Source organism: Vanellus vanellus, assembly GCF_965231255.1.
Source record: "Vanellus vanellus genome assembly, chromosome: 7".
NCBI lineage: Eukaryota > Metazoa > Chordata > Aves > Charadriiformes > Charadriidae > Vanellus > Vanellus vanellus.
The window spans coordinates 33,995,636-34,017,125 of record NC_138912.1 but is presented as its reverse complement, the minus strand read 5'-3'; the positions used below and the strand labels follow the sequence as shown (position 1 = coordinate 34,017,125).

The following is a 21,490-nucleotide window of genomic DNA, read 5'->3' as shown; positions in this document are numbered from 1 at the left end:
AAAAGGTCAAGATCCTGTGGGAAGCAACCAAAGATGACCCATGAAGAGGGACACTAAGAGACTTAGTCTGTTCCCTGCCTTCCCTCAAGTAGTCAAATCCTTTCTGATCCCTTCAGGTGTCTGAAGACCTGCTAGGTCACAGCATTAAGCTGTTCACAGTATGACCCATTAAGAAAGCCTATAGGGTGAAGACAACAGACCTTTCCTTTTATCCCCCTATACTACCAATTGGGAGCATTTTAGAGCCTGAGCTTTCCTCTGATATTAACGAGTCAAGATGGGACCACCCTAGGTATTAGATAACTCTCCTCATTGTCTTTAGTCCCCACTGGAAGCAAGACAGGCAGAGCCAGCCCCGATTTGGTTACGATGTTCTTCCTCTAATCCCTGTCAAGGAGAATGGCCTTGAGAAAGGCCCCTGCCTCTTAAGTCAATAGACTCAGGTAACAGAGCAGAAAAATAGCACTAAAAGGCAGCTGGAGATCAAGGGAATAGCAGCGAGGGCACAAAGTCTCTCCTTTTTTTCTTTAGGTAAAAATAACTCTTCCGAAAGGCAAACAAATGGCAGGAAGAGTTGGAGTTAATGGGTCTTGTACGAAGAAAAGTAGTAGGTGCAGAGCAAACAAAAAAAACAGAGAAGCTCCTTTAGCCCCACTTGGATTAGAGAGGCCCATGAAGTGTTGCTTGCTAAGCAAGTCTAAGCTGTCATGGGAAAAAACACGTTCCTCCAGGACTAAGGATGCTAGAAGTTACCAAGATCACAGGTTTTGACTGTCACAGACACGTTGCCTTGCACATACTGGAGATTTTGTGAATTGTAGGCAGGAGCTTCTAAAAATTAAATTCAATAGGTTACCATTTAAAAATATCTTCCAGTGAAAATATCTTCTTGAACAACCATCTCCAGCAGTCTAGTCTAAACCCTACAAAGGTGTTGTTTCTCAGCAGACAGGCTTTTACTAAATTCAAAGAACTGAATATAACTAATCACTAATTATCCCCAAAGGCATAATACCTGTCACTTTAGCAACTAGGAGAGACCAGCTACCACTTCCAATTCTTCCATTAAAGGCAGCTGGTCACCTATATTTACATAGGATATATACATTTGAGATCAGTCAATTAATCAGTTAGCAGCAGCATTGATAGAGACTGCTATTGATTGAAACACAATGAAAATATATTGAAATAGCCAGCAAACCACACCGAAGTAAAATCTGCCTGTCAACAGAGGTGAACACCCAGTACCCTACTGACATTTACATGCAAGGAGGCAACACTTTATACAGGAATACACGTGGGAACAGAACCAAGAGTCATTACCTGAAATCAGCCATTGACACAGCAGATGTAAACTGGAGCAGCTGGTGGTCAAAGCAATGGGAAATTTTTACATTACCCCATAAATTGATGCAGCTTGTCTGAAAATAAGGCAAGGAGCTTGGTTGAGAATGAATAGTCAGGCTTAATGAGGTACAGCCTCTGTATCAGTGTTTCCTTATTCTTACTCAGTCTCTGTAAAGCCGATGCAAAATAAAATCAAATAGAGCCAGCAGCAGTCTATGTCTTCATGCTGGTCTGTAGACATCAAGAGGAAATACTGCTGTTCAGAGCTAGCTATTCAGAAGTAACTCCAGATACTGATACAGGAATGCTAGTAAGTTCAGTCGTTTACTACAGAAGAGTTTTATTTGCTGCTTAAAAGTAATTTTAAGTGTAGCAAATGCAGCTGCAATCTTGCTGAATATATATTATCTTGCAAGTGGTTTGTGTCTCCAGCAGGTACGTTTCCCATCCCCTCTGGGTTACTGTAAGCCTTACACCTACCCCATGCTTCAACAGATGAAATCACAAAGGAGCATTTTGAAGCGCATGTTCCAGGACAAACAGGAGATTCCTTAATAGAGGAGGAGGTTGTTTACACGATACTCTTTAGCAATGTCACAATAGCTTGACATCCCCTCCCTGCTGGAGAAAACTGATTACACAGGCACTGAAAACAGATCTACATGTAGCAGTGAAAAGCTAAAATCCATCCTCTTTTAGCACCATAGGAATTAAATGAAACATGCATTTACCAGCTGCTGCACACTGTCCCAGGGCAGTGCCTGTTCAGCCCCTAAAAGCCTGGTACCTCCCCAAGTTGCTCTGTTGATTTAGTTACCAGCAGCTTTAGTCCTCATTCAGGAACCAACTTATGCATAAGGGACACTTTCCAACTGTAATTGTTCAGAGGTGTGCATTTACTTTCATTTAATAAGATTTTTTTCATCATTAACCTCCTTCCTTTTGTCACACACATCATTACCTGAACATTATTCCCTTTGGCATTAACTCTGCATGCAGCGTAAAGCAGCAGGTAACGTTCTCATTTCCTACCAAATAGCATGGAGTTCCAGTGGACTCATCTTTGGCAGTCACAGTAAATATGCTCTTCTGGTTCTAGTAACTGCAGTTGCATTAAGCCTTGAAGTTTTTCTTTATCAGCTCAAATTGAGGATAGTCCTTTCCTAGTATTAACACATCACCACCAGCTGTAGCTTGGGTTAGGACAGACATTCAACAGTTCTACAGCACCTGAGGTGCATATTGTCAGAACTTCTAGTTGCAACTATAATCCACCTAGCGAAGGATGTGGATAGAGATTAGGAGATACCATGCTTAATAGCCTTGCTTTTTCAGAGCTGGGCAGGTAGATAAATTGTGGGTGGGGGGTAAATACTGAGCAGAGAATATGATTTGTGACACAGCACAGACAGCCAATGGGTCTTAAAAATGAGCCTCTGAGAAAATCAGAGAAGCTTGCACTTTCAAAAGCAAACATGACTCTAGAAGTGGCTGATGTATGATGGTGAAAATATTTAAGACAAGAAAATAAGCAAGGAAGAGGGATACCACACTTACAGTCAGATTGCTAGGGATTGTCTGACAAGAGAATCTAGATGTAAGGAAAACGCACAGAGATGAGCTCTGCATGGTGTTTGCTAGCAGCAGTTTCAGGAAAAGATGTCTGCTAACACTGTTCCATCTCCAGATGCTATAAACAAAGATAGGAAAACACCTACAAGAATATAAGTGACTAGAAAAAAAAATAGATTGTGAATGAAACTTTGTTTGAAACAGATCAAGCCTGAAGGAGAGCATGCCTATCAGCTGACCCTACTCTACCTATTCAAATTAAAAAGAGGATGGATTCATTGAACACTGCAGCATAAAGGCATTGTTAGAAGTACTGACCCAGGAAGAACCACCTCTGACCCAGACATCTGCACCAGCATACAAAGAGGTATAGGTTTCTTTTTACATCAGCTTTTACAGTATTTGCCCTGTTCAAGAACTTAAAAAGGGAGATTTTACAGGGAACAAAGAAAAGAGGAAGAACTTTACTTTCTAAGAGTAACTTATTTCAAAAGCAGCAGATGGTAATACCGTATTCTTACTAAAATGAATTATGTCTGAGTAAAATAGCTAGTATCTACTAGGTGGTTGGCTATTTTGAACAGAGCTTGCTAGCACTTGGAAACCCTAAAAAAAAAAAAAAAAATCCCACAAAACCCCTAATTTGATCCCATGTAAAATCCCCTCCTTGCATACACCAAACTTTATCTGCACTGCTTTTTAATGGGATGGAGGACAAGCAAGTTAAGTTTATCATTCCCTGCTGGGGGGGTTCACCTGTGCTCTAGAAGAAAACATTTTATTGAGCAGCAGCCATAGCACCAGAGGAATACTGATGCAATATTATGGAACTTTATTTAAAAGCAGTCTGTTCTTGGTTGAAATAAATGCTCCCCCCCAGTTCTTTGAACATCTAGAAGAGAGCTACTGCAGACTTACAGAGCTTTTACAGATGCTCACTATCACTATAAAAGCCTGTAAAGGTACCTTTAAATTCAACATAATTACATTATTTACTAGTAATAACAGTAAGTGGGCACTTGGTAGCTTAATGACTAAGTAACTTAGTACTAGATCTACTGCACCTGTAGTGGGGGGGAAAGCACTAATACATTGACTTCTAGTCACTTCAGAAAGAGTGCAATGTTTTTGATTTTCATGTAATCATTCTCCATCTGCAGCTATGAAACATATGCTGGCTATTGCCTGGTAAGTCTATATCCAACTGTTAGTTTAGTACAATTCAATTGCCTAAAACATCCTAATAAAAATCATGAACCACTGAAACCCTGCCAAGCACTACAACATCCTCAGCTGAACAACAGAAGTAACATAGTACTATAGCAATTCAGTTCTCACAATCCATAGCCAAAGCACTATCAATAAATAGGGCTGCCAATCATTATACACAGTGCAAGGCACCTCAACTTTTCACCAGTGTAAAATGGAGTTTCAGATGACCAAAACAAGCATCACAAACCTTCCACCTACTAGGTTTAGGCAGCAGGGCCATTACAGAGAGTAGATGATTTATTTTTCCTTGAGGTAAGTTATGTGCATCATGGATTATATTGCACTTTGGAGTGGAGCTATTAAAACAAGTCATGTCTTTGGGTATGACATTCACCATCTTATCTGGCCTCAGCTGCTGACAGACAAGGTTCCTTTCTCTGTCCTGTTTGCTAGGAGTACTATAATAGATCATGGAGAGCTACAGTGATACCTGTGTTACACCACCAGTCCTTACAGTGCCTGGATAAACAAGAAAAACAATAATTCACTACAAGTCTGTGGCCTAAAATGAAGCTTTCTTTAGGAAATTTAGTACTGAAATCTTTTAGTTAAGATAAGTGTTCACTGTATCACATGAAACTGAGACAGACCAAGTATTTATGTGACAAAAGTAGGGTTTTATCAGTATAGCAAGCAACAAAAATCTTGAGTCTGCATAGCTGAAGTCTTCTTCTCTGCATAAAGAACTTAAGTAAAAGTCTGTCCACTACAAAGAGACAAACAAAGCATTAAGGCCTCCAGCAGGTCCCCCTTGCTGTTGTTTTTGGTTGTTGTTTTGTTGGTTTTTTTTGTTTTGTTTTTTTTTACAGTGATGTAACCAGCTAGCACCAGCAGTACTATCCTTTGGCCTGTAAAGCTCATGTCAAGTTACTACATTCAAAAGCAAATAAATTAGGCCCCTAGTTTAATTTGTCTTGAAATTGCATCCTGTCACTTATGTTAATAGACAGGAGTCAGCAATAGCAATCTTATTCCCCTCTGTCTTCAATTAAGAAGTAACTTTCCATATAAGCAATTAAAAAAAAAGTCTCTCTACTACTAAATGATTCCATTAAGCTGACACTATCCAGATACTTCTGGAGATTAAGAACCACCCTGCAGAGAACAATGCTAACACCGTAATGGTATTTACATCTAAAAATGCCACTTGTTAACAAAAACAAGGTCTAATACTAAAGCTCCTGCTTTAATCATGGTAGAGTCTATAGACACATAGCACCTCAGTCTATGATTAGAATTCCTAGCAGTCATGCTAAGTCAACATTTACTTGACTATTCCTATATGAAGACAGCCTAGTTTTCAAATTCAAGCATAATCCAGGAGACTTAACTTTAAAAAAGAATCAGAGAACTGTATTACTATTAACAGTTGGGAGGGACCCTGTTAAGCAGTTAGAAACTGGTATATAAGGAATCCACATACTTAACTGGTCCATAAACTGGAATTATGCCAGTTCACAAGTTATTACAATGCCTAGGTAGATTCTTGGGCCTTCAAGATAACAGAAAACCATACAGAGAAAAGATTTTTCCAAATGCTGATTTGCAAATACCTTCAAAAACCTCAAACCCTAAAATGAGCTCAGCCATCTACTTAGCTTAAGTAGTAATCTGCAATTCTTCAATTCAAAATCTCTCATTTACATGGCCTTTGGCACACTGACTGCCACATTCAAGTAAAATTTTAAACTGACATTATACTGAACCAACTCAAGCTTCAGAGGAATTCCCTATCATATCTTCCTATCACATCAAGAAGAGTGGTTGAGTAGTTCAGGTTACCCACCTTTTTTTTTTTTTTTTTTTTTTTTTTTTTTTTTAAGACAAGTGGTACCTTACCAGGACACTCCAAAGAAAACAGTCCTTTTGTAGAGCACCCATAGTCTGGAAATAAGTTCAGTCCTTCACTGGATTTAAAGCTTTATTTATAGAAAGTTCACTGCATTAATGGCAGCAATATTTGCATTGTACTTGAACTCAGCACTAATATGTTAATATTTACATTTAGATAACACTTAAACCAAAACAAACTAAACAGCCACAGTTTTAGAGCAGAAAGACAGACATACAAGTTACAGACAGACTTAATAGTAAAAGTAATCACAATTATTTCACTCGGTTGATTTAGTCCAAAGGTCTATTATTTCTTAATCAGATTAGCAGGAAGAGTAGATTTGTCCAAGTCATCAAAATATGGATGGTTCAAGGCCATTTTGCCAGAAATTCTTTTTGCAGGATCATAAATTAACATTTTCTGGAAGAAAAAGGAAACACATTTACATCAGTAAATATTTTACCACATAAATCATAAATAACCAGTTAACTTTAAAGATAAGTTTTCCCCTATGTTCCATGATTTCTCAGAGGGAGAGGTCACTTCCACCTGCACATTAGTAGTAGGTCAGTAGTAACACACATCTCAAAGTCAAGAAACATTTATCCACCCATTCAATAACCAAGCCTATGCATGTATCAGGGTACAATTGCACTGAACTAAATCCAGAACCAGGCATCAAGTGGCAATGATTATTAGTCTCAGCTTCTCAACTAAGGGAAATTAATAAGCTTTAGGCTGTTAAAGCCTGAAATGCTTACAAAGACAAGCCATCCTATGCTTGTTTTGTTAAGCTGACATTGAAGAAACTGCTGTCAAATTGCTTTTACTCAGCTTGGTGCAGCAGTTTACAGTTAAAATGTAAGAGAGTGATCACCCAGTTACAGAATCCAAACAGGAAAGTAGTATTCAAGCAGGTAGAACTGAAGAAACCCAGAGTTTGAAAACTTGAGTTTCTTTGCAATAAGTTACTTCAACTGAAGACCTCAATGATCAAGTTGAACAGAGCAAAGAGGGGATGCCAGAGCTAACTAAAACAGGCCCCAGAATTTCTAGAACAGGCAAGAGATTTGTTTTGCCAGCAGTTTAAACACACAAAAAAAAGTCTACAGTTTATATCATACAGGCAGGGGCCAAAAAGAAGAAAGGAATCAAGCATGTAGCAGTTTTCTACTCAACCTAAAACTAGCAAAGTCTCTGCAAAGTCTTTTTGCTTTTACTTCTCCTTACTAAAGGAGAGTACATTTTAAATTCAAGTAATCAGGATTTTACCAGCTGCCTCTCCCCCCATCCCCACAGCAAATTTAGCTTCCAGGAAAAAAGCTTAACAAGTATTACTCTGCCCAGTATTCAGTCTTGACATTTAACTATCTCTAGACTTTATCATACAGGGAGTCTTACAAGTTGATTTAAACCACTGAATTTGCATTTATATTCTTTGAACGCCTGCCAAATGCAACACTTTCTCTAGATTTAACCTTCTAAGTCCAGTTTTGCCTTAAGTGACAGGTTCCTATTAGCTATACCCCAGAACAACAGTATCCTATAGCTAATACTGATATCAAAGGTTCACTTAAAATTAAGTCAGACAAAAAAGGGCAAGTTTATCTGAAAAAGGGATGCTGTGACATTGAGACTACAGTACTTCAGCTGATAGATTAAGTGACCATTTCTCCTCTGAAGTCTGGAACATCTTTTTTCCTGGAAATTAGTGTCCAATAGACCAAAGCTTTTGATGACAGCCAGTAAGTGCTTTGAAACGCTGGCCACAGAAGTCATTAAGCTTATGAAAGTCTTTTGTTTAGAACCTCATTCAAGCAATTGGTCTTGACACACAAATGTGTAATGCATTTTCAAGGATAGCTATTTTACATACTACTTCCAGCTGCAATAGTCTATAGAAGGAAAAATTAACATTTTCATTGACACATCTGAGCTCATGCTCAAGAATGAAATATTCATTTTTGTTGCCTTTAAATTTATATTACTACTTCAGGCTTAAAAGTGTTATAGGAAATTTAAGTGGATCCCAGATGCCTAAGAAATCAATTGTACCACTGTCACCAGGCATTAATAGGAAGCTAAAATTTCAAAATTTGTTAGTTTAAGGCAAAACAACACAAGATTTTACAGAACTTCATATGCTTTAAGATTAGTATTGTGTTACCATTTAAGGAACCAGTAGGGTTTGTTTTTTTTCCCTTTAGTAGAAGCCTAAAAGATTGGTTTTACACAATGAAGCCACAACTAAGCTCAAATGAGTACTTAGCAGGCCAGTTACATGACTATCAACAACATTCACTCACCTGTTCAATTGATTTTAGTTTGTAAATGCAATCAGTAACAATTCTACTTCAGACTGATTTAATAATGATGCTGTCAGTGGACAGAGGAATTATTCACAGCTTAAAGTCAGTTACCTCTGTAGAACAATACTGCTACAAGGTTCAGAGAGCTATCCAAAACAACCATGTTTAACAAATGTTGTTCAGGTTGTCAGTCTGAACTGCAGCTCTGTTCTCACAAAGAAAATTCATGAGAAACTCTGGTCATTTGAGCTTCTTGGGTAACACTGCTCCAGAGTATTTTGGCATAGCCACACCTATATAGGTAATAAAATAAGCTGGAACTTCAGAACCATCTTGGTACAAGGGGAACCTTGTACAGCAGTTACCTGTGTAGCTGGCTCATGTTCTTAAGCAGTCACACCTAAGATGTGCTGCCACTGTGGACTAATTTAGATCACATGAGCTAGATGAGCACTCAATGGAAAAGCCTGATTAAGAGCTTGTAAAATAAAAGCTTAGTGCAGTAGTTCAACTGCATGGCCACAGAAATAAAGTAAATCCACACTAGACACAAAAATATACTAATTAAAAGTTAATCCACCACAGCAGAAAAACCTTAACTCAAAGTGTAAAGGTAATTGAGACAGACACTAGAGACTGACTTAACCTAAGCCTCTGGTTTCACAGCTAATCAATAAATTCAGCTGTTTCCATAATTGTTTATGTAGTTAAGACCACCATGGAAATTTAATCAAGATGAGCCCACCAAGATTAATCCAAAAGCAATTTCCAACTGGATCAGCAGTCATACAGGCACATCATAATTAGTGCTAGCACCAGGAAGCTGAGAGCTACAGTTTGTTGGCAGGAGCCTTCACTTAGACTTGTTTGTAAAAGCTCATCCTCACTTTCAAGTTGTACCCAGCTTATTAATGTAAAAAAGCTGAGGCATAATTGCTTAAGAAGAAAAGTAGTCAAGTCATCTATTATTTATGAAAGTAGTGAGTCACTGTCACACATTGTGTCAGTTCTACAAGACAAGAGCCCATACCGCTGCTGATAGTTCGAAGATCTCCATATCTTCATTCTAGTCCAGACTTATTAGTATAGCTTAATGTATACTAGAGTATTTGAAACAACCTGTTCAATTTCTTAATCAGTAGTTTAAGACAGACTACTTACAGACAGTAGATCAAGTCCATCTTCATCTAAGTTTTTGACATGTGTTTCCAGGCTGCTAGGTTTCCATTTTGGGAATGTGTTTTTATAGTCTTGCAGGGATTCCACTTCAGGCCATACCTCATTGTTGGGGGTACCTAGAGCTCTATGCAAGCATAAGTAAAATATTGAGCAGTTTAGTTTGAAATCTTACACACTACTGTGATTTGACTAAGTGCACAGCATTGTTGTGCTATGCTGTACAAGTAGCAAGGAAAGGTTCAGCCTGACATACCTGAAGATTCTGAAGAGCTGGTCAATCTCTGAGTCCCCATGGAAAAGTGGCTTTTTAGTTGCCAGCTCCGCAAATATGGTACCTATGCTCCATATATCTACAGGAGTAGAGTAACGAGCAGATCCCAGCAACACCTCTGGAGACCTGTACCACAGTGTCACAACCTATTGAACAAGGAAATTTATAAGTTTACAGAATCAGGTCCTCTAATTGACTGCAAGCACAATGGCTCATTCATTATTAAGCAGCATTTACAGTTTTTTGGTTAAAATAGTAACCAGTGCTAGAATTTTTAGTGAAAATACTAGTTTCAAACTTAATTTACAGATAAGCATATCAAACTCCATTGCAGTAGTTTCTATTTGCAAGCAAAGCAGTTGCCTGCACTATTTCCCAAAGAGCTTCCCAAGGAAGCCTTTAGCATCATGCCACAAAAACCCTCAAACTTGAGTACTTTGTGAAGCAAAAACACCCTCATGAGACAGTGCGCAACAAGTTCCAGCCCATCTGATTCATTGTCAAGGTAGAAGTGGGACTCAAAATGCTTTGGAACCTTAGAGTAAAACTGCAGTTGGGGAGATGGTAAACCATTGAATAAAACAAAACCAAAGTATGACTTTTTGATACTGTTAGTTTATGACTTCAAAAGCTCATGATTCTTTTTTGGCTGTTCCATATGCAGTTATTACCAGGAAGCTAGTAAGCATTGTCCAAATCACCAAAAGGATGTTCCAACTCACTCACTTCATGAGTGTATACCCGCACTGGAATTCCAAAGGCTCGAGCCAATCCAAAGTCTGCCAGTTTAATCACTCCATGGTCATCTATTAAGAGATTCTGAGGTTTTAAGTCTCTGTGCAGAACTCTTCTTGAATGGCAGAAGACAATACCTTGCAAGATTTGATACAAGTAACTCTTTAGAAAGGAGGGAAGAAAAAAAGACAGGAGTAACCGTTAGTACAATTTAGTGTTCTGCAACATAAAGCTGTTCCCTTACATTAGCTCTCCCCATAGTAGTAGGAAATGGAGATCCAAAGCATTGCAGATATTGAACTATATCATAAAGCCACACAAATTCTTTCCTTAAGCTTAGTTTAAGGCACTTTAATTTCAGTACTTAAGAGAATTTGAAGTGGCATTTGAAATCAAAACTCACATTCATCTTATTATCCACAGCAGCTTCTTTAACCTTTAATTTCTTCAAGGAGTTAATTATACTGAAAATAAGAGCTGCTTATAGCTTTGTAGGTCATTTTCTCTAGATTAATTTCTCTTACATTAAGAAATTGTCTTCATTACCTTAACACGTGAACGATCCAGATACTGGCCAGATGGAATAGTATCCAAGTATTTCTTGAGATCCATGGAAAGAAATTCAAAGACAAGGTACAGTCTTGAATCCTGCATAAGAACATCCTGAAGACTAAAAATTGAGTATACAATTAACTCCATTGCAAAATGCATGGACTCATGGTTACATTGCCCCTCTCAACAGGGGTACAAGCTCACATTCCCAGGTTGCTGTTATAAAAGCCTTGAAAAACTTTCAGTCTTCAAAGATTAACAGACTTAGTAAGCTACACTGTCATCCAGAAAAATCAAGTGTCAGACTGAGATAGACACCTTATATGCTTCCTCTTAAACTTATCTTCCCTCGTGCCTAGTATCAGACACAAATTATGAGGAAAAAAATATTGTTGCCTTTAATAAAAACAAAAAAGAGACTGTGGCTGTTGGTGCCTAGCTTCCATTTGAAGTTTCCTTATTACAACAGAGCCTGAATTACTAGGAGGGTTTAAGGAAATATTATAATAGGAACCTAGTAGACACAGCAGGATTTACACAGGTTTTTAATTATCTCCTTCATCCTTAATAGATAGGGGTTTCTAAACACAAACCTATGTACATAGAGACACTACATGGCTGGAACTTGACCAATTTTAAGGCACATTAGAGAAAGTATTTTGCTACATCAAAGAGCAAGCAAATATTTTGTGGGGAAGACAATAGCTGTGATCAATTCTACATATCAAGTAATCATTGATGGAAGTTTCAGTCATAGCTCACACATGCCAGCTATGACAACATCATAACACAACAAATCTCTGCTACAAAACAGCAAGGAAGTGATTGGCAATAGAGGCTCACATAAAAGCACAAGGGTCAAGTGGTCTATTCCAAGGTGGCAAATGAAGTTTGGGACTGACTAAACTAATAGCTTCAACCAGTTTTCATGAGGTACACTGTCTCCATTCTGACAATAACCACTCTGAAGATAATTCACATAAATGACAAAAATCAACAAGTATTTGTTAAGATTGCTAGATTGGGAAGAGGCAGCATGAGGAAGTCTTAACTAGAAAGCTGGCATAAACAGGATTTGGGACTATAGGTATTTGCTGCACAGCAGACACCATATTAAGATGAGTAGTTCTCACCTCACTAGAATGGTGGAAAAATAGTTTCTTATCTGAAGGGACCTAGTGTCCTTCAAAGAGTTTAGCTAAATACCAGTATATGCATACCAGACTATATTGGGATGATGCAGCTCTTTTAATAAAGAAATTTCCCGGATAGCAGTACATGGAACACCTTCCTCCTCACTTTCTAGACGTATTTTCTTCATTGCAACCACTTGGCCTGTGATTTTGTGCCGACCTTTATACACAACACCATAGGTACCTGAATGAAAAAAAAAAAAAAAACAAACAGTGAAACACATATAGGAAATACCAGCTTCAGGTACACAAAGTCATTGGAAATTAGAGTTGCTAACATAGGCAAGAGACCTTCCAATCAAGTAATTTTTATTTAATTCTTTGGCTTGATTACAAACTACCACTTAGTTTTGGCAGTTTAACCATGCAATAGTTTTGTTTGTTTAAAGCATGCCACCCATTATTTTTTAGGACAGGGTACTTAGTAGCCTAAGTATGAAACTTGAATATGTAGTTGTAAAATTAGATACTATTCAAGTTTTAGGTTGACTAACTTTCAGGCAAGATCACTACACTTCTTCATGCCCAAGGGGTTATGATTGTCATTGATACATCATGTTAAAGTGTTAAAGGTTTAGCTGTGAAAAGAGTGCTCCCTCTGCAATCAGAGGCCTATCCATCCATTAGTTAGCTCTATAGAAATACCTCTAGCACATTCCTTGGTGCAGAAGAGAGGGTAGTGCTGTGGGTCTCAGCAGAAGCTAAACTTGGGAGCCAGTATTAAATCTCAAATCAATAATCTATTTTAATCAGCGTTCACAGATGTAGAACCCTCAACAAACCAAGGCATCTTAAGTATTCTCTTTTCACCCTTCTTGAAGCATTAATCCCTCAGATTAAGCTCAAACTAGTTTCTTTCAGGAAGCAAGGCTCATGCACAAGGCTTCAGTTACAAAGCTTTGTTGTAAGATCCAAGCCCCTACGTTTTGCAAGTACCTTAGAGAGCGCCTTCTCAGAGTAATATACTGCAAATTCTCAAGTCTACATAAGGCTAAAACGCTATAAAACACAGACTTCTACATTTAACAGACTGGATTTCCAGTGAAAGGGGGTTGTGACTAACATCTGCATTGAAGCAGTCTTCTTAGTGCCTTATAGTAAATTAATTGTTAAAATTCACTTCTCCAGACGTTTACAATCTGCTCTTCCCCTTGACAAGTGTAATGACCAGATATAATCCGAGCAGAACAATCCACAAACCACTACTCCCTACCAGCAGCTCTGAGCAAAATAAGTGTACCATGCAGTACAGTTTCAGGACCAACTGGTACACAAGTTCACATACAAAGCAATGGAGGAGCTACCTAAATTGAAAAGCTGGTTTCAGGCCTCAGAACATATTTTTTTCCCCTCTTGGATGAAAATTACACTATTAGCCATCAATATGAAGGCAGATGCTTCTCAGCACTGATCAGTTGTTTCAAATAGACCATCTCATCTTTGATAAAGGACAGTCTGAAAGCCTTTACATATAGAGATAATTACCACGGTTAACCACAAGCTTATTTTGCTAGTTAGTTGAATCTCAGTAGTTCCTCTAATAGCCAGAGTGCACAGAGCTTCTATGACACTTAATAGCTCAAATTGCAGACCATTACAAGGTTCATGGTTCTTTACACTTACCTTCCCCAATCTTCTCTATTTTTGTGTAATCATCCATTGCTATGGTTATCCCTGAAATTAACACAAAAAAAACATGAGGGTCAACAGTTGCTGTCCTGAACACAGCCAAATCACTGAAATTATGCCAGGTCTTTGGAAGCTAGTTTTGTCTTACATAATTAGGACATAACATGAAAAACATACCATTCTCTTCAACAAAACTGCAGGTTTTTATTCAGGGTTCCAACTAGAACAACTATATCCCAAAGTACAATTAAGCATCAACTCAGAGGAGAAGGATGCTTTTGTGGAGAAAGCTCCTCCAAGCAACCGAAAAAACACACCCTACTCATTAGTTTTATGTAGTTACTCATTAGCAGGAACCCTAGTACCTAAAACCAGGAAGTTTGATGTTAGCGTGGTTAAGGCACCACCGGCCCTATATCATTTGATAAGGGCACTGCAAACCCACTCCACGTTGATGGGCACATGACCCCAGCGGGCGCTACCGCCTGGTGGGACTGGCGCTTCTGCGCCTCCCGCACCGCCCTCGGCCTCCTTCACTCAGCTTTAACACCGGGTTAGCAGGTGACGGGCGAATTTGTCGTTACCTACGGAGGTTTCCGCGTCCGGGGCAGCCGCCAAGCGAGCAAGGGACGGCGGGCGGGCGACGAGCGCTCGGCTCCTACCCCCCTTAGCCGCGTTGCGGAGCCCTTTCGGCCCCGCTGTCACAGGCCGCACCACCTCGAAACGGCCCCCGGGTGCGGGGAGAAGCCCCGAATACCCGCTGGGGGGAACGGGCACCCTGTCCGCCTCCCTACCTGCCCCCGCCCCGGCCTCACGGGCGGCGGTCAGGAAGGGACGGCGGCGTGCCTCAGTGCGCTGCCCCGCCGGCCAGCGGGACCCCTCTCCGCCGCGGCAACCCGTCAGCTGCCCGCCCGCAGAACAACCTTCCCCAACACCATCCCAGCAAACCGTTAGGCAGCCGCGCGCACCAACGGCCGCAGAGAAGCGGCTCCCCGTCCCCCCCGCGGGGCCGGCGCCGGCCTCAGATCCCCGCAACCCCCTGCCGCCAAACGCCCCACCGGTCCGCCTCACCCGCGGAGCCGCTGCTGCTACCGCCGCCGAGCCCGCTCGCCGCCGCAAGGCCGTCCCCAGGCTGGCTGAGGGGCGGGCGCAGCGCATTCGAACCAGCCGCCGCCCCGCTCAGCCAATGGCGCCGCGCGGAGATGATTCAAAACGGCCAATCAGCGCCCGCCCCTCCGGCGGCGCCAAAGAGAGGCCGAAAGGCGGCTTTCGCTTCCGTGGTAGAAACGGCGCGGCCGGGCGCGGCAAGCTGAAGGTGGCGCCGGGTGTCCGCTTGGTTCGCGGCCGGTCTGGGGGCGCGGGCGGGCGACACGAGGGCGCTGGCGCAATAGGGTTGCGCTGGGACGGCGCTAATGGGCAAACTGGTCGCTACTCAAACGGCACATTAGGCCGTTCCCCATGTATGGTATGGGGAACATAATCGTATTTGGATCAAGCTAGGCTCCTGGCTGCAGCTGCTCCTTTTAATCAAGCTTTCTAGATTTAGATGCCGTGGCCGGCCAGGGCATAAATTGGTTATTTGTGGCTGGAAGGGAGCTGATCTGTGAAGTACTGCGCAGACTTCTGAAGCGGTTTTAAAGCGTATGCATTCATAAAAGGTCACCGGGTAACTTAATTCCCCAGAAGCTGAGAGATGTGTCTGTAAGCAAATCAATGTTCTGTATCACTGCTCCCAGATTAAGAACAATTAGTTGCCCACGCTAGCACTGCTCCCGAAAGAAGGGTCGGGGACATAACTAGAGAGGCACCTGCGGGCTTTGCTCAGGGAATGCTCTGGCAGTTGCAACCTCGCTCCATCGGTACCCAGGGAAGTAGTAAAGCAATACGCTTATATTAAAAAAAAAAAAAAAAAGCAAGCCTGGGAAAATACTATTCCAAGCATTGCAAAATTGTCTTACTTAGAAACTTCAGAGCTAAACGGATTTGCAAGGCAGATATGTTTCTAGTTTTATAGGCCTTTCCCCTACAGGATAGTTTCAGTGTGGGCTCCGTGCTGCTGCTGACCCACTCTGGCGCCCGTGTCTCACCCGCACCGACAGTCCTGGGCCAACACACTCCTGTGGAGACCTGTAGTCCCCGCGGGAGCGAGAGACAAGCACCGTTCCACATCGCTGAACTAACTGCATTTTTTAATGACGTCGTTGCACTGCTTTGCAACACCCTTGAAGGACGGCATTGCTGCTCCTCGTTGATGTAAGCAGGGCAGGCTGCTGCATACAGAAATGTACAGCTTCTCCCCCAAAGGCATTTCTTTGGGATGGTTATTCCAGCAGGCAGGGCTGCTCGTGGTGCACTCCCTAATTCTCTTCCCCAGCCCATGGCACAGGTGAGAAGCAGCTCGTCCAGCTCCTCCCCCCCAGCACGCATATGTTTCAGGGGTAAAAATCCTCCACTTTCCCCTCCCTCCTGGGGAATTTTCGCAGCATATGGCACGCATGCTCACAGGTTTCTGTTTACCTTGAATCGTGTATTCCCGGCACTTGCTGGAGGTTTACCTGCCTGGAACAAGGCTTTGCCATCTCTGGGAAACCCCAGATGGAAATACAGCCTCATGTCTTGTGCAATTCGTAGGAAAAGAGTCCGACGCGCTCTGCCCCGCACAGAGCAACTCTTCCCTGTGTGTGTAATGAGGCCAACGCAGCCAGGACAGCCCAGGCGCAGTAATGCCCGTGGACCGACAGGCACCGCGCAGGCAAAGCGTTGTGTGACACGGCCCTCAGGCCTGATTCTGCACGGGCAGCACTGTCAGGCTGTGCATGCTGGACAGCTTTTGGGGTGGATTGCGCTCTATGGCCAGCACAGGACCGGAGCTACTGCTGCTGGCTCCGACGGATTAATCCTTCTCCAGGGACATTAGGAAAGTGGCCAAAGTCCACCTTTTCCTTCAGATAAAAAGAAAACATGTCTGGGAAATCCCAGACATATGGTAACCTTAGTTAACTTGGAGAGGGGGGGACGGGACGTTAGCAGTATCATGTACATTCAGTACTATAAATTAATATGTTTTATTAAAACATATATTTATTATATAAATTATACCATGTCTGAAAGTACTGAATACACTGATCTGAACTTTCTTGAAAGCGACATTTTCTTTTTTTCTGTTTTTAACCAGCTTTTGTTTAAATATACACAAATATTTCTTAGTTGTGCTCATACAGTCATTTCTTTTGGACACTAACTGTTTGCTCTCAGAGTGCTCACTGAATTTTCAAATGCTTTGAGAATACATCTTTTTCCGTATATCCCATTGACTCCTGAGTTTTGAGTGGTGAAGACCAGGAGGCACCAGAAGGAAAGCTGGTCGAAGAAGGACAGCTCACCCTTACACAGGAGCCCGATAGCTGCACTTCTGTTTCCCATGCAAGGAGACTGCTCCAATGCTGTGATCTGTGCAAGGCGGTTGTCCCCTCCACTGGCACCTGAGATGACAAGTTTAGACTTTTCCGATACCTTTAGAAAAAACCTGGGAGGCGGATGGCTTTGAGATCCGTCCGATTGCTGTCACGGTTGTTGCCCCTGCCTTTGCGTCTGCTCTTGTGACTCTACCTCAGAGCACAAGTTGTGCTGCCTTAATCACAGATAAGCAGCTCAGGGAAATTATTTTATTGCGGTCTCCGTGTTGGGTGGACTAGCAGCTGCCTACCAACACCTTATAGCAGTGGGGAATGCTGTTGTGTGCAGTGGTTTCCTCCAAGAACAGCGGAGGGTGCTTCGCCTTTAGTGTGTGCTGAGAGTGCTCAGTGGCCGCGACGGTGGATATTGACCGAAAGCAGCTCTCACCAATTTCAGCTTGTCCCTGTCACTGCACGGCACAGTTGTGCCCGGTGTAACTCTGCGTACACCGACAGAGGTGCTGCGTGCCCATACTCTCCGCACTCACTCCCTCTGCCCCTCTCTGTAACAGTAAGCTCCAGCTAGCTTGCTCATAAAGCAGAGCGCATGTAAGTATAGACCTGCCATGGCATTAATTTGCCAAATATCAGTCTGACAGTTCTGCTTACCCAGTGTTTCCCTCCCTCTTACTGTTGTCTGCGTACCCTTAGGATATAAATCACATCTCCTTTCTGGCTGGATAGTGCTTATCTCGGGTTGATCGTTGCTTTAGACATGGCAGTAGCTACTGATACTGCTCGAGAGGAGTGATACAACTCCCGTTGTACTGAGTTTTGTGTTTGAGGAGATTCGCTTGTAGGAATAGTAGCCGTGAGCCTGCTGACGGACAGAGAGGTGCAGGTGTGGGGATCCCCAGGACTGATGCTCCCCTTTAGAGAACAGCATGGATCCAAGTGCAAAACCAAGGGAAAACTCAAAGGCAAACAGCAAAGGAATCTGGATCTACCTTGATAATACAATGTTAACTACCATTTTACTTATACAAGTGGGCAAAGGCCACATCTATTAAAACCTCTTTGGCATCCAAAACTTCCACTTGCTTGAGCTGCAGTGCTGTTTGTACAAGGCATATAGGATCAGACCTACAATGCCAAGCTCGGATTATAGTCTTACAGTTGTATTCATGGCTAAGATCCTGTTGTAGTACCCTGAACAACTCCTTCTATGCTAAGTAGAGGGCAGCTGCAAGAGTCAGTATCGTCTTGTCTTTCGTATATTAATCATATTCTCCTCAGCAATAGCACCACTGTAAGGAAGAGAGAAAGTATGTTCTGTCTTTTACATAATGATGTGATTAAAAAAGGTCAACTGGTTTGTGAATACCAATGAGGGTATCTACAACAGATTGTGCTCACTGTACTCAGAGGCAGATAAATGCAAACATTGACTGGCTTCTTTTAACATTTATTAAAAACAAAAGATTATTTTGTTAGTATGACAATGCAAAAGTACAGTAGGGGAGATTTAGTAGCATTTAGGAAAGCAAGATAATATTAGAGGGATGATATCTTTTTAACGCATGTCTCAGGTGATGCATTTAACCTATTAAATGGCTCTTGTTATACAGGACAGTACCTGCTATCAAGAAACATGGAGAACTCCTCTGCTGCTCTTATCCTGTATTAGCATTTTGACAGGATGCCAGAAAGCAAAAAGCTCCTGAGAACTGTTTGAAAATAAAGCAAAAGGATGGAAACTGCTAAGAAAGAAAGAAAGAAGTCACCACTGTCTCCTGAAAGTGAATATAAGTATTTAAAATGCATTTAAAGTACTTTAGTTTAGGTTCAGATTATATTTAACTATCTTTTTTTGTAGCATAGTGTGTAGTGTGTGCTTAACCACCTTACCTAAAAAACCCAAACATTGATATGATTGCAATAATGAAAATATCATAAAACATCCCTTCATTTCAAATAAGGAAATTGTAGATAGAAGGAAACGTAAGTCTGGTGGTTATTCATGGGCTTGTATCTCCCTAGAGGAAACCCTGGCTGAATTTGAAGTCAGGAGAAGTTCTACTGTGAACTTTACAGCACATGGAGAGGAGCGAGTGGGGAGCTTGTGGAGGGAGCAGAGGGATGCGCAGGGTCCCCAGCGAGCGTATTGGAGTTGGCTTCCAGATGCTGAAACATGTGTGATCCCTGGATATAAAGTCTGAAACCTTCCCTCAGCCCTGGCTTTGCCAAACTCCTGTCCCACAGAAGGGAATGCTTTACTGTCACTGGAGCTCTTCCTTTATCATTGGACTCAGAGCTGGTTACATACAAACCTCTAGAGAAACACCTACAAACACCCAACCTGGATTTTAATTTAATAATTGTAACTAAATAAGAAAGGTGAACCAAAGGTATGTACCAAGCCAGGAAAAAAAAAAAAAGAAAAAGAAAAAGGAAAAAAAGCACCTTTTGTTTCTCTAGAGCATCTGGGCAAAAATCCAGGCTCCACCGAAGCCATTGGCAAAACTCCCATTAACTTCAGTTAGGCAAAGCTTTCACTCCTGATCCCTGTAAAACCAACCTTAGGAAAAGGTGGCTGCTTCCCAGTTTTAGTTTTTGCATTTCACGTGGCTTAGAAGCCAAGAAGAAAAATGGCAAAGCCCAATAAACTGCTTTCTAATTGCTGTTTGGATGTATGAGGGCAGGAGAGGTGCGTTCAGGGTAATACCTGGAGTTCAGCCCCCAGCGCTGATGCAGGTGAGCAGTCCCCTGCGGCTGGAGGAGACGGGTTTTGAGGTGGATGTGGAGGGTTGGTTGGCAGAGCCCACCAGCCGAACAAGGCCATCCAAAGCCCCATTCCCTTAGGCTTTGTCCAAATTTAAGGACCTATTGGTATAGCCGTAGTAATATAACTCTATCAGCAACCTTCTTCAGGTGGAGGGAATTATGCTAGCTAAGAATCTGTTTGCTGGTATAGCTGTTTCATTTCAACAAATAATACTCTTTTTTTCCAATTACCTCAGGTTTTCTCTGCACTTTTTCTCTGTTCATCCTTTTTCATCTTACGACAACCACCTGCTACTGTGCTCTATCAGATGAAACGCACTGCAATAGCACATTTAAATTTCAAACCTCCGTCCGGGAAGCCTGACCTGAAACCTCTCCTGAAATAAGGGAAGTTAAATTTTCCTTCCCTCCGGGCATCATTCTAGCTGCCAGAAAAGAACGTATACTCTTCCAGGTGGGAGTGTAGATGAGACAAGTGAGGTATGTAAACCCATGGAAATAGACTCTGGATTTACACGTACACATCGCACTTGAATTTGTTTAAAAATTCCTCCTCCTCCTAGTTAGGTGAGTAAAATTACAAACCACTTTTCACTTCAAGTAAAAACTATATTTTTTTTCCTTAAGGTGTTATTTTCTTTTACAATCTGCAAATTCCCTATAAGTCTTTGTAATTTTCCTTCCCAAAGAGCGATGGAAGATGGTATGCAGTGATGACGTGGTAGGTGAGTCATAAGAAAATAGTGTGTGGCTCGGCCACAGAGCTGCTAATTGCCACTGCCAGTGATAGTACCGCTCATTGGTAAACGTGACCAGCCTCGCTTCCCGCTTTCTTTTAGCCAGCATGGAGGTCATGATCCTTTTTTTCCCCATCTTCTCTGATTCCCGGTTCCCTGAGTGGGCTGAGGAAATGAGTCACATCCAAAATAAGAGAGATAAAGGCATTCTGAGGAATTAACTTCTCCATATGAGACACAGCCAAGGTCTTTTTTTATTTGGCTCTATATACAAAGAAAAAAGTATACACTTTATGGGGAGAGTGATGAGCAATTAGTTACACAGTATCACAAAAATGTATAAACACCTATAGTCAGTTTACACAGCTGGGTATTCATTTGGTAAATTGCACCTACAGCGCTAAGGCCCACAGTAGTAAGAAGCAACTGGATTAAGCTGTTATCAGCAATATTTCTAGGTAAATTAGTGCTTAATAGAATTTGTTGTGTTTAACCGCCACTAATTGGTAAATCAAGTTCTAATGAAAATAGGAAAATAGGTTGGTGCACCAGAACAGGCTTTTGAGAGGGGCGGAAAAGTAAGGGAATGGGATAATGTCATTTCAGTCAAAATGAAAATAATCTTGATTGCTTTTACAGTAATTTCACGATTTCAGGCCCTGTGATAAAACATACTTTAAT

General features: G+C 41.6%; 1 protein-coding gene across 2 annotated transcripts; it reads right to left on the bottom strand.

Annotated features, from left to right (window-relative positions):
* Nucleotides 1-6,104: 6,104 nt before the first annotated feature.
* Nucleotides 6,105-13,938, bottom strand: CDK1 (cyclin dependent kinase 1; the record flags this gene model as incomplete). Of its 2 annotated transcripts, XM_082486684.1 has the most annotated exons (7): nt 6,105-6,445; nt 9,496-9,637; nt 9,767-9,930; nt 10,511-10,681; nt 11,066-11,189; nt 12,292-12,448; nt 13,888-13,938. In XM_082486684.1, the coding sequence occupies 7 exons, from the start codon at nt 13,922-13,924 to the stop codon at nt 6,332-6,334; spliced, it is 909 nt and encodes a 302-aa protein (XP_082342810.1). In that variant the 3' UTR covers nt 6,105-6,331. The 2 variants fall into 2 exon arrangements, with proteins under 2 accessions (XP_082342810.1, XP_082342809.1); XM_082486683.1 differs by lacking the exon at nt 10,511-10,681 and having other exon boundaries at nt 13,888-13,924.
* Between the last annotated feature and the right edge of the window lie 7,552 nt (nt 13,939-21,490).